A 14613-nucleotide genomic window follows, 5' to 3' on the forward strand; every position below is an offset into this window, starting at 1 on the left:
ACTTAACGAATAACTATGCTTATCTTGCCCCACCCTCCTCCCCCCCCCCCACCCCGGTAAAGACTAGGAAGGGATCCTAACGTCCATCTGGCCGTCCGTTCATTGTACGACCGTCGCAACGGTCGGACTATGGACATAAATCTGATGTAACGCTTACAAAACCCCTCATAAACTTTGCAACCAAGCAATGAGCTTGTTAGTAGAAGAACCTGATGGTGGAAGCCCTTACCTTCTAAAGTCCAAGGGAGGGGCCATTTATTAACCACTCCTTTGCCCTTAATCCAATTTCAAAGAAATGTGGTGACTTTCCTTTAAGTCCTATTGGAAACATTTTGGTATATTACTTTGATATTGCTGGTTGCCATTGAACCATTAAACTCAATATGTCAGCCATTTTTTTTTTTTCTGCCACAATTTCAATTAACAATGCAATAGTGTGTGATATGGGCTTTTCTTGGCTGAAATTTGCTGAAGAAGCAAAATGTAAAGCAGTTGTGGCCTTCAACTTTTTCGTGTACATATAGTTTTTTTTTTTCTAATATAGAGATGATAAAAAAAAAACCAGTATTTCAAAAGACTGCCCATGAATTTTGTATCATTTTGATTCTTTAAGCTAACTTATGCCTGTAATTTATCAATATGCAAACTCACAATTCCAATATTATGGAAATATGACATGTGACAATTATGTTGTCATGTACCTACACCCCAAACAATACATCACAGGTCTCATAATATATTTCTAAGCACCCCGTGAGGTTACCGTGAGGTATTCAACCATAACAAATGGTGAGGCATGTCATGCTTATCATTTGTGGCAAATATCAGAATGATTGTTCTATATTAGAACACATACGAGGGATAGAAAAATTATACAGAAAAATCATATGTTTAGCATATTTCCTATGTGTTTCTTTATATTTGTATAAATAGCGCCCTCCATTGGTGATCTTTAGAAAGTAATAACGTACGGTCATGATATGGAGATTCAGTTTTTTAACTTATGTGCCAAACATGACGACTATACATCATAACAAAGTTTTATAGGGAGCACAATGTTCCCATCTCATTGGGTCTGGCAAGGTTGTCTGGGAAGGGTCTAAATAGTTTGGGCTTAAGGTTTGATACAGGGACCTCTTCAAATCTCGCGTCTTATATGTGTGTGGGTAACTGAATGTCTGTACGAGTGTGTCGTCCTTGTCATATTTTCCCGGTACACGCCAGTTCAATGAACACTGTCTGGGTATTAGCATTGATACTTGATTGATTATTCTTATTTCTTATTATTGCCGAAGCCAGCGTATAACTATATTTTTACAAATGACTTAAGTAATTTATATCTAATGCAATAGCTGTAAAAAAAAAAAAAAAAAAAACAAACTTTAAAAAATATATTGTTTACTCATTATTTATCTAGCGATCCACGTCCCACAAGCTTTGCTTTTTAGTGGATCGCTATTTTCCATAACTGAAGTTATTTTCCGAACGCTCACGAAGTATACATGCATTGTTCCTTGTAATTATTGTACATTATGTTGTTGTATATAATCTATTTCGTATACCACATAAATCTTTTGTAAACGTTTGGACAATATCATTTCATGACATGTATACTTCGTATTATGTATTATGTTTTGATTTTCGTTGACTGGAAATAAACTATGATTGAATTGAATTGAATTGAATTGAAAATCATTATTTGAAGCCAAAGGCAAACTAACTAGTTCAGAGATCAATGTCAAATATGAAAATGTACCTTGAGATTTTAGGCTTAAAAATTATTCTAAAACATGCCTGTCTTACATCAAACCCAAAAGACAGATGCCATGCAAGGATCTCACCTCAATATCATTTGGAGTTAAAAGGTTACGGGAGTGGGTAAAAGGTTAAATGACGTCAACCGTTGCAATTTACCATGAGTTTATTCTTGAATTCATAACTTTGCACCCGCGAAATCAGGACGTCAGAGGTCCGAATCCAGCTCAAATGTATGCATATGACATTCTTTGTCATGGACACTTACTACATATAGGACTTATTGTAATACTGGTAAAATCGAATCAGTGCTTATTTACGCCAGTGTAGGGCAAGTCAAACCAGTGCCAACAATAAAAAAGATAAGTCGATGCAGTTTAATTTGCTTTACCTTGTTTATTTGGTAGGCTGTATTACTCGAGGGTGTATTACTCAGGGGCATTCTTTACTGTTCTTAGTTGATCGTGGGCCCTGTGACCATGTAGCTTTCATGGTATGACCAATGACAGTCAGTTCTTGGTATACTCCCCTGTGTCTTGTGTATCCTGTTAGTTATAAAGAAATAAACACATTATAATCTGGAAACGGGGTGCCCCGTACCGTGTAATGGGGAGGTTTAAATAGCCTCGGTCTTTTGGGGTTATGATGCAAAATAAATATCGTTTCAAACAATGCATTTGCTTTCTAGCGATGGCATCAAAATTTATCATCGAGGAATGCGTCGATGAGAGCGTGACAGGTCAAAGCCGGTGTACATACCAAAGTCCTTCCAACACTCGCTCCTGTAATATTACCTGTGTCGTCAGTGGATTCAAGCCAAACATATCGATGTTTTGGACCGACGAATCAGGAGAGAGACTGAATTCCACGGTTTCACAACAGACCACACTATCTGATGACACCTACGAGAGGTTTGAAACAATCACTGTTTCATCAACCCACCAGGCAGAGCAAACCTTCATGTGCGTAGCTACGGGTGTCTCGCTGAACGGAACGTCGACCACTGGAATCACTGTTCTACCTTCGCCAGGTTCTATGAAATGTTGTCATTCATATATGTGATATTCGGATGATGAATTATAGCTAAAGGCATTCGTCAATACTCAAATCATAACATTTAGTTTATCAATAAACAATCAGTTGCTGTTTGACTAAGAAATGAAATGGATATTCATGTTACCATTGAAGACAAAGAAAAATTAAGTTCTTTCATCATAGTACAGATTTGGAAAAGCACAACTTCCGACCTCACGACGTCTTGCAATCCCCCCCCCCCTAAAAAAAAGAAAAAAAAAGAAAAAAAGAAATGCGCTGAAATGAATAATTCGTCTTATGGTCGTGCCCTTATTGTCGATTATTTTTTTTTTCTGAGACTACACATGAACGATGTGAACTTACTAGAATCTTTATTTACGTGAGGGGACTCGTAACACAATGCTTCACTAAGGAGGTTTTTCGACTCTATTTTCATCACATTTCAGGAAAACGCAATAATTTGGGGCTCGCCATGGGACTAGCTTTCGTTGCGGTTGCAATCCTATTTCTCCTTGTCGGAATATTTTCACGAAAGCATCATACGTACCATTTACAAAAAGGTAGGAATTTTTTGACGAGTAATACGTGTAATTGCAAAATCGAAGTGAACAGTACAGCCGCATTCATCGAAGACCCATCACAATTACATTATTGTATGTTTACTGCATAGTAATATCAATTAATCTGATTTATTCATTCTAAACATTCTACAATATTTTGATAGTATAACCATCACAGATTTGAAACAAGATATAAATAATTGATTATAATTATCATTATGGTAGTGAATTTATTCTCGTATAGGCCTACTCAAGCGATGCTTTCAGATGGATCGCTATTAGAGATAACAATTGACCATTATAACATTGATTTGACGTGCACATCAGTCATAGAGATATTTATAAATAAATCCTTTTATCTCTCATAATCTTGTCGCTGCTCATATTTTCGTATTTTCACAGGATGTGGCTTGTGTCCTTGTTGGAGACTGTTCAAAGCACAGCCGCCTGACCATGCTGACGTTGAATTAACGATGATGCGTATGAGACTCTGTTTCAATATATAGTTTAAGATATATCCTCCCCTCCCCCCCCCAAAAAAAACAAACAAACAACAACAACAACAACAACACACACACACACACACACACACACACACACACCCATAAAAAAAAACGAACAATAACTTGTTATGAATCGTCTAATATCATATCATCCTCGGTGTTATAGTTTATAACCTCAATATGTTCGAATTCGATTCGAGCCAACATTTCCTGTTCTCTACCAAAAATTAATCATTTCTTTCTTGTGCCATTCTCAACTTTTTCTGCAAGATTCACCCCCAATCCGTTAACAGGTTTTTGAGTTATTTGGCACTTGCAAACAAACCGATCAACGCCGACAAAACTCCAACCCCCTTGATGGAGGAAATGGTGAATAGATATAAAGCAGGCACAGTAATTGATAAACAAACAAACAAAGTTTATAAAACACGGGGCAACGTCCCGTGAAAATCATTGTGGAAAATTATTAACAATTTGCATTTACCGGTGTTTACGCAAATAACAAACTGAAAGGAAGCATAGGTAGAGGAACTTGTCACTTGTATAAACACTTTGATGAAAAAAAGTACTTAATTTAATGGTACCACTGAGCCACAGAAACCATGAAAATCTGGAATCAATCGGGAATGATTCACCAAACAGACCCCTTTCTGTTTTGTCCTCAGCAAATGTACTAATAACAGTTTCGTGCCTTTTATTTTGTTGTAACACATTCTATTTATTTCCACACTGTAAAAATATCGATGTTAGATTTAATAGCATTGATCAAGTTTCAATAGAGGACCACACCCACAGGTGAAGAAAATGTATTGTAATGGTGTTGAAGAGTGCTCACCTGGCACTCCGTGGTGTTAATTTGACACTGTATCTCGTGATATTTTTGACAATGCGCTGGTCTTAATTCAACAATGACACCGCATGGTGTTGATTTGATATTGCTGGTGTTAATGTCGATGGTTCAACACCCGTCAAGCTTCAATATGAAACCACGCCAACTGGTGTTACCTTGCTGTAAATGTGTTTACACATTTTTTATAAAAAATCAAGTACTTTATCGGAAATTCTTGATCGTCTTGTTAAAGTTCAAAAAGAACAAGAAGTTCAGTAACTAAGAAAGTATTAAAAATATATATATATATATATATGAAGTGTTTGTTCGCAAAAACCGATAAGTCCATATTTGCCAAATGGAGATATTTGCGATTAAAGGTCAAGAAAAATAAAGAAAATAATAAGAAAATTTTTGCTTATTTTGACCATAACTTCAAAAATGTACCTTTACATGTAGTGACCAATATCTCATTTAAAAGGTATTATTTTGTACTTTATGACAGAGACTGTACTTCGAAAAATGGACTTATCGGTTTTTGCAAACAAACTCTTCATATATACATTGAAATTACACCCGGAGGTGTTGATCTAACACCATAATAAGAACCGGAAATTTAACACCAGCTCGGTGATTCATATTTAACACCGGACTCTATGCAGTGCAGGACAGCAAATTTTGCCCCCCCCCCCCCAAAAAAAAAAAAAAAAAAAAAAACATCATTATAAGTGCTATTGCCATGATTGCATCCGAATAATCAAGAGAATGACGGACAGCATCTAACTACAGAAGTTTAGTCAGTTTTTTCAATCTCAATGCAAAACCATATTATGAGTTTTGTTTGGTTTCTGGTCGTTTGTTCCTTTTCGGTTTATATTTGTTTAATAAAAAACGATAGAAGTACTTGTTCGTTTTTAAATCGCATTCATATTACTGTGATAAGCCAACCTGCAGGCCCACGCAAATGCCTTTGCAATGTTTTAACTTTGTGCTTATAGGCCCTATGTTGGATACATTTCGGTACAATCCCTGTGTAAATATACTTATGCATCCATATTTATCCTTTTTGTCCTTTTTTATTCACTTCATAGGATTATATCCTACCCTTCCGCTCACGGAGAAACAAGTACAGCAATGCAAAAATGACTTGAAGGCATATTACCGTAAGACACGACGTAAGATCATGGTGGATCCACTCAACTTTATGGAACGTGTTAACTTGGATGAAATCTACACGAATTTGAGTATTATAGATCGAAGTGACATGCATAAAAGACCAATAACATACGATGATCTTTTGACCAACGATGGAATCGGAAATCTTTCAGAGCGCCTTTTGATTCAGGGTGAAGGAGGTGTCGGTAAAACAACACTCTGCGCAAAAATAGCCTGGGACTGGAGCCATTGTAGGATTCTCCAGGATCTGGACATGGTGATCGTAATTCCTCTTCGTGATGTCACTTTCGACAAAACTATTGGTAGCATTGTGGAAAGATATCTTTTTGATTCAAATGAAGCAACAGCAAACCAGATAGACCACTACATTTCAACAAATCTAAATAAAGTTCTCCTCATATTTGATGGTTATGACGAGTTCAACGGCAAAATTGAAGGAAAGAGCAGCAGTGAGGTCATTCGCATTCTAGGATTAGAGCAATATGAGTCATGCAAGGTTATTGTGACCTCAAGGCCATGGAGAACAGATGAATTTAGGTTATACAAGAGTCTTGCCGTAGCTTACACTTTTATTAACGTTGAAGGATTTAACAAGGAAAATCTAAGTACTTACATTAAAAAGTACTTTCGAATAAAATGTAGGGACGTTCTTGCAGAAAGATTGCTCAATTTCATGGAGGAAAACGATGTGATCCGATCGAACGTGGCTCCATTTCCCATCTATTGTGCAATGCTTTGCCTCATGTGGAACGAATTCAGTGAAGAAAGGCGAAAAGAACTGCAAAAAATGCAAACTTTTTCTGAGATTTTTCGAGAAATGATATGTTTTTTGAAAGAACACTATGCTTCGAAATTCTGTGTAAATATTCAGAATCAGGATGTTGTTGAGACAGTACGACAAGCTGGGAGAGCAATTCAAGTCATAGGTGAGATAGCACTTCTTGGTTTATTAGAAAGGAAGTTTTCATTTTCTGAAGAATATTTCAAGAAATGTGTGGATGCCATGGAAACATGCTGCAAAGTGGGAGTTTTGACAATTGAGAAAAACATCATCAACAGGGAGCGTCGTCGTGATGCCAAAATTCAGACTGTTGTTGTCTCAACAGTTTCGTTTCCCCATATATTGTTCCAAGAATATATTGCAGGGGTACATATTGACTTATTATTTGACAGTGATCGCGCTGAATACCACAAGGTGAAAGACAAACTTCTTTCTCATTGTCAAGAGTTCCGCTACCTACTGTACTTCGCCTCAGCTTTCCGGAAAGAAGTTGGGTTTGATATCATCGACGGTTTGATAAAGAAAGATGACCAGAATTTCTGCCTTGACGTTGCGTTCGAATGTCATACTGAGGAGGCCAGCAAAGTAGTGGGAGAACGGTGGAAAGCATACGAGTTATCAAGAAGTATGTCAGATCATACAAAGTCGGGCGTTGTGTTCATTTTGCACTGTAACCAAGTGGTGAGTGATTATTTGACCTCGAACATCATTCGGTAAATAGAAATAATTATGTAGAATGCCTTTAAGATTCTGGTAGATTTCGTGTAGGCCTATGCTTTATGAGTGTTTGATAAATCAGTGCGGAAATGGAAAAACCATTAGAATCTCTCATTCCGTTCGATTCATATCTTTGCTTGGAGAAGAGAAGATTTTGTTGTTGTTATAGTGTCAAATACTTTCAAGAATCTAGCAAGATCGTGCTTGGGATAGCAATTCAATTGTATTCGACGCCTGAGTAGAATAAGACTTACCTGCCGAACAACGACAGTTGCCAAACTGCTACTTCTAGCAAACGATATGATTATGATATTACTGGAAATAGCAGCATGGAAGCAGAGTGCCATACTGCAAGTTCTGTGCATAGTATCTTCATTAGGACACATGACGTTAATGCTGATGTAGTCATGCTCGTTACAATCTGGCTGCTTTTTTTTTTTTCGTCTTTATTGTGTACGTTTACGCATTCCAACATAACCCAGCGTTTTATTACTTTTATTGTATATTATCACTCACTGTTCGTTCCCTTTAGAAATCGTTACATATTGATGACGGGCATTATGGAAAAACTATTTCACGATACTTGGCGGAGGGCATGTGTACCAGCAGTGAACTGCGCAAAGCGACAATACTTGGCACACGATTACACTCGGAACTTTACAGGATCGTTGGCGAAAAGGCTTCCAAATGTTGCGTAAGTCGTTATGATAATACAATTTGTACTTCTTCAACACGTTTGATATAATTATACAGAGTGAAATGTATGCGACTACATTGTTTCAAATATACATGCATTTTAGAAGAATATTCTTGGTGTAACATATTTGTAATGTTTTGGTGTAATGTATTAGTAATGTTGTGGCGTAATGTAATTGTTTTGGTGCGTCGGTGGAAGACAAAGCTTTGATAGTATAATTGTCTTCATTTATGAATAATTGTTCTGATATAATGCACGGATTCGATTGTGCTAGAATGAGGAGGTAAGGTGCTGTGGTTAGTTCCACTTTGAAAGTGGTTAGCGAAGTTTGTGAGAAGTCGTTGGCAAGAGGTAGTACATATGGAAAGCACGCTGTCATGGGAGTGATGAAAAGTGAGAGAGAAAACATATGGGATGATGATGGCAGAATCATAACATTCAGATGTTAGTGGATACTACATATTTCACTCTTCCGAACAGCAACGATAAAAACACAAGTTACACTATATTGGGTACATAATTATGTTTCTCTTTTGCGAACAGCAACGATAAAAACGCAAGTGGCACTATAATATGTTTGGTATATAATTATGTCGTGTCGCCCGACATGGATTCTTAGCTAATGTCAGATTCTTAAAAAAAAAAAAAAAAAAAAAAACAAAAAAAAAAAAAAACAAAAAAAACATTCTAAGCTTTAAGATGATGTATACCTCAATTCGAATTGACTCTTATAACCTATCTAGATATTGGAAAACAAACAGACACACACACACACACACACACACACACTGGAAAACTGTGAAATGAGAATACAGGGTCTGAAGTACAAGTGGATACAAATTCTTTACCAATCCGCGCTAGCTGCGCAATGAATGGGACCAAAAAACAAAACAAAAAACAAAAAACAGAACAGGATATAACTCCTGAGTAAAAACAAAGAAGAAATTGAGCAAGCTCTATTAACACATTCTGTCCATGATTACTGCCAACTTTTAAAGCAGCAGCATTATCCTTTCAAAAGTTTTAAGAGTTGAAAGTGAAGAGTGTGCAGAGAATTTTCAAGAAATGAAAAGGGGTCTCTATGACATACCTGCAAATCTCACAACTTCACAATAAAGGGTTTTAGAAAAAACTGCTGAAAACACACTTTCCAATTTATTTCATGATCCAAAACGTTCATGGGAAGAGTGTGGAATACGAATAGTTCTTTTGGAAAATATGAAAAACTAAAACCTGACTTGATTGAAGTCCTCGTGTGAAATCAAGGGGTTCGACTTTTTGTTGGTTTTGTGATGCACGGCCACATTATAAAGATATTTATAAAGTTATTGTTTAAACTGGAAAACGGAAAGAAAAATATGAATGTGATAGAGATAAACTTCTTTATAACCCTACAATCTTCGTAGAATGTTAAATCAATATCGAATTAACATGTTATAATGATGCAGTGAATTACAAGTGCCATACTTGTTTTTAGCTCGTTGGAACATCTGTTTATGTCTTTGTGTGTTTGTTTGGTTCTTTACTTATTTGTTTTTGTATGGTCATTTCCTATACCTAATGTTCATTCGTCCTCTGGTCAAATTGGGAATACTGCAACACACACACACACACACACACACACACACACACACAAACACACACATGAAAGTATGCAAACTAGCTCAAATTGTGCAAATCCAGCCTCTGCATTGCATACACAGGTCAATTTCTCTTCACTTCAATAGCGTGCGATTACAGCTACTATAATCCTTGTACTAATGGGATATGGGTATCATTCTTTACTGCTTGCTCTAGGCTTCTACATCACATTGGTCTGAAACACTATCACTTATCACTTCAATAACGTCTTGCCTTCACTTGCTTTGTAATTATAATTATTTTTGTTTTATGGTTAATTTGATGTTTTATTTGTCAATTTGTTCATTTGTTTCTGTTGACTCTTTTGGCTTTAGATTCAAGAGCTGAATGTGTCATTGGGCAGCTTGGCTGACGAGTCACAACAGTCCACGATGGAAAACCTCACCCGATGGGTCTGCACCATGCCAAGTCTTTCGCGTTTCTATCTAACATGCCCCTACTTTCCCGACAGTTTCTTCTTAAATGCCGCCGACTTAGCGTCATCATGTCAGGTACGTCACTTTTGACTATGTATGAAATTGATATGAGTGACACATGGTCAGAAAGAGTGTTTCTGAATCATTTATCAATTTAAACACTATCCCAACAATATGATTATCCTTTCACATCTCAAAAAAAAAAATATTAATTTTTCAATGACAAGGTCATTGTGTGTCATTTTTCCTGCACAAAATCTGTGAAAGATCCATTGGCACAAGTGAAGTTATTAACGTGGTAAAAGTGACATAAGGTCTCGAGTTTTCTAGGGATGCTTACATAAGAATATAAAAACGGTGAACTTTACCATAGTTTATATGCTGAACGCTGACTAATAAAGCGACGTTTAACGACACCAGAATGTATTGAAACCACGTACGGTCCATTGATTTTTCACATTTTCACTTTTGACTGTGTTCTGTATTCAGGGCACTGTGCATTCGAGAGCAACATGACAGTAATGGAAGAAAAAAGTATAAGGCTCACAGCTGAATTGTGAACTTTTTTTTCTTCTTCTCCTTCTTCTTCTTCTTCTTCTTTTTCTTCTTCTTCCTCTTCTGTTGGAATCGTTTGATCATGTTCTTACGTTTATGATTGCGTGTTATTGTTTCAAAGCGTGTTCACAGGGCTGGCAATTGAAATAGGCCTTCATTGGCATCGGTATTATTGTATACTTTTCAGCAGTTTCTGTATGCTCATATAATTTTTGCTTGTCTCTTTGATATGTATTCTACAGATACAAGATTTGACATTGATCATAGGCGACTGGAAACAAAAATTTACTTACCAGCAGTCCTCTGCGGGAAAACATTTGGCTGAATGGGTGTGCAGTATGCCGCATCTTTCGACGTTCAGCTTGGAATGCTCGTACTTGTTTGATGATTTCTTCTCAACAGCAGCTGATATGGCGCAAACGTGTCAGGTATTCCACCATTGGTCATGCATAGTTCAGATCTGACTAACGGGATGGTGGCCCTTTATTAATTCCCCCTGAATCTTTCTTAATCATTAGGTTTGATTTGTTGGTGTGTTTTGGGAAAGAAAATGCAGAAATAAAATTCAAAACAAACCAATATTTTATGTTATTACTAGAAAGCTTTAAAGTAACCAACATGCTTGATTTTGATTATTCGATGCTAAGTATACATGGCCTCTTGTTGCAGAAATAGATCAAATATCTGGTGACATTTTATTTGTTCTGTTAAATTTGTGTGAACTTCAATGTTTATACGAATTCTGCCACGTAGAAAGTATCGACTACCTACTGAATGAGAACAAGTTATATAGAAGGTGTACAGTGTATTTTTGTGTTACCCTTACCTTCAAGTAGTCATTCAATTAGTTTTAGTTTTTCTTATTTTTGTTATGCAGATTCGCGAACTGTCTTTATCAACTTTCACTGACTCGACTTCAAAGCCAGCTGCAGCAGAAAACTTTGCCAAATTTCTGTGCCAAATGCCCCAACTTGCACGTGCCGATCTCAAATGCCGTACCCTGCCCAGAGAATTCCTCCAAACAGTTGCTTCACAAACCACGAGCAGTAAGGTAAAATAGATATATTGCATTTTGATTGAAAAAACGACAAATAGAAATGAGTGAAACTTTAATTAGGTTCCCGAGGGTAATATCATATTAAGTAACACAAGTTCTTTGTATTCTATTATTTATTTACGAGGGCAATAGTCTCTGATGACTGCTCAGATGGTCTGAATGGTTATATTTTATGATTATTTGTGTTTGTTTGTTGTTTGTTGCACTTTTCCACCTGGCTGGTCCATATACTTTCTGCAATAGATGGTCTTCCATGGGGACCGGTAGTATTATTGTTTTTGGTGAGAAATGAACGAGGCGGCATCTTCTACTTTTATGAGTTGTGGCTCTCTCACGACAATAGTAATTCCCATTGCTGAAATATGATGGTTTCATGTGGAATTACGTACCGCAATTTTGTATCGAAACGACAAAATACCACCACAAGTTGATGTATCATAGAAAAGAACACAGTATGTAAGTATTGCACTTCATTCAGTGAATGTGGCCTTACACAATTATGTATATAAAATGCGAATTGAAATTTCAAGGCACGCATTTGTTGTTTATTTTTCAATTGTTTCTTGGTGTGATTGTGTGTGTGTGTGTGAGAGTGTGTGTGTATGCACGTGATACGCGTTCTTTCATGAAAAAAAGAAAAATCTACAAAAAGTTCGCCAGCCATTGACATGTAAATTGCACATTCTGACCGAAGAAACCTTAATATTTAAGTAATGTGTAATTCAAATATAATAATGACTGTACTCTCCTAAAATATCCAAATGTTGGAAAGAAAGCCACCATTCTGAAACATTTTGATATTGTAGGATCTATAAAGTTCTTAAACTTATCAAGCAGTGTTTGTACAGTAAGTCGGACAAGAAATGTCCAAAGCAATAACAATGAAGGGATTATCAAATTAGGCTGAAGGCTGCTAATAGCAGGCCTTGTTAATCCATTCTTTCCATGACCAATGAAAACGTTTTAAGTAATTCCATTATCCATCCCAAAGTTATTCGACTTAGAAGAGCAGAGTACTTGAACAAATAAAAAGGGCCTCTAGGACATGCCTTATCACACAGTAGCTTGTATTTCTCAAAAGAAAAACAGGAGCGTTCGAGAAAGAAATCGCTGGAAACACAACTTCCTATTCGTTTTATGATCACAAAAATGAAAAAAAAATGTAGAAGACAATACTCTTTAAGATAATATAGTTCGCATGAAACGTAAAGATTGACTAGGTTGAGATATTTCATTCATTTTGAGTCCTCCTGTAAAATAAGGTCGTGTGACGTTTTGTTGGTTTTGTTATTAACAGTCATCTTTTTATACTGTTTTTTTTTTTCAAACTTATGACTTTTATTCTGTGCTTTTAACAGCAAGAGATGATTACCATCAATGGAGTAGAAGTCAGCAATTTGATTGGTCAGTGACCACCTAGGACGCACGGCGCAGGTATATCTTCTGTTCTTTTAATGATATCTTGTTTTCATTTTACACCCTGCGTTTCAGATGCATAGTGGGTCTGTTTACAAAGCAAGTCAATTAATGTGATCCAGTGATCCACTGTTCGTGTAGATAGCAAAGTAAATATGACAAATTTCGGCAACTTAACTTTTGCGTTTGTGGGTGAGTGACTGTGCGTGTGATGTTTGTCTGTTGTTTATCTGTCTGTGGTATCAAATGCTACAATGATAATAATGATGTCTAACGTGTCATAACTATTGTTAAATTACACGGTTGTAGGAAGAGTGCGATACGCGGGTAGAAATTTCCAAATTTACACTTTGTCTCTTAAGGTAGTAGGATGTACAAATGTTTTGATAGAGCATACCGACGTGCGTATCCGTGTCACCGATAGGGCTGATTTGGAGGTGATATTCTACGTCTGTCACTGCATGCGAACCACAGATGTATTTAGTTTGTTTACTTGTTTCATACATTTTCCCCTCTCCATATTATCAAATTGTACAATATGTTGTCAATCTCTTAAATCCGCAGTGACAGCAGATATCCGAAATATGGGAGAAGACAAGGAACAGGCCGAGGATTCGGGCAAGAAAGTTTGCCAGCTCTGGACGGACCTAAAATGAGCCAAGGTGGGAATACGTTCTCGGAAATGATTGTTCAATAAGACCAAAAAGGGCAAGCAAGCATGTATCACGAAGAGATGAAGGGACAAACGAGAAAACCGAAGTCATCAGCGGCCAACTAAACCCAAGCTTGACGTCATAAAGAAGAGCCACAAAGTCCTCAGAGATACAATGTTAATGAACCAAGGGCGAGTGGGCGAGGAAAAAAAGTGGGAGAGGGGGAAGGGGGTGTGACATTGAAATAACCCGACGAGAATACGGATGAGAGCGAGAATGCACTTGATGGAAGACTTTGATTAGAAACAGTTTTAGTAATGGATATCAATGAAGTGAAAGGAGTTCACGTGTCAGAGAAGGAAGATGATATTCAATTAGAGAAACCACGCAACGGACGGCATAGCCGGAGTGATCATCAGACAGCACTGTAACGAGTTGGACTATTGTAGTTATTTGGTGAGGGTATACCCCTGAATGCTGATGAAAAACGAAAAACAAAAATGCACGAAACTTAAATGCACACATATACAAACGAGTTGTTCCATGTGAAGAGACACAAGTCCACATTTTTCGTGCATTAGGACTTCATGTGGACAATCTTTGTGTTTCCTCACTTGTCTTTTATTTGTGTATTTTTCTTTTTTCTTTTTTTTTTCTTTTTTACAGACGCTAGCCTTTAAAGGGGCATTCCAGATGATTGACATAATTTCACATCATATTGCATATATATCGACAGTATATAGTATGTATAGATTTAGGAAATTCATTGTGGTCCTTGAGGAGAGAAACTAATACACTGAAAAATCTTAAACAAATAACACT

At 36.8% G+C, this 14613-nt stretch overlaps 1 protein-coding gene across 1 annotated transcript in view; it reads left to right on the forward strand.

Annotated features, from left to right (window-relative positions):
* The window catches only part of LOC140246756 (uncharacterized), a 33504-nt gene extending 20370 nt beyond the window's left edge, over positions 1-13134 (forward strand). Inside the window, exons 3-10 of the mRNA XM_072326093.1 lie at positions 2444-2785; positions 3237-3350; positions 5774-7320; positions 7889-8050; positions 10009-10185; positions 10908-11093; positions 11543-11716; positions 13081-13134. Coding sequence (XP_072182194.1) covers positions 2444-2785; positions 3237-3350; positions 5774-7320; positions 7889-8050; positions 10009-10185; positions 10908-11093; positions 11543-11716; positions 13081-13134 — 2756 coding nt within the window. The remainder of the gene's footprint in view (positions 1-2443; positions 2786-3236; positions 3351-5773; positions 7321-7888; positions 8051-10008; positions 10186-10907; positions 11094-11542; positions 11717-13080) is intronic.
* The last annotated feature ends 1479 nt before the right edge of the window (positions 13135-14613 follow it).

The sequence above is a fragment of the Diadema setosum genome, chromosome 3 (assembly GCF_964275005.1).
Source record: "Diadema setosum chromosome 3, eeDiaSeto1, whole genome shotgun sequence".
NCBI lineage: Eukaryota > Metazoa > Echinodermata > Echinoidea > Diadematoida > Diadematidae > Diadema > Diadema setosum.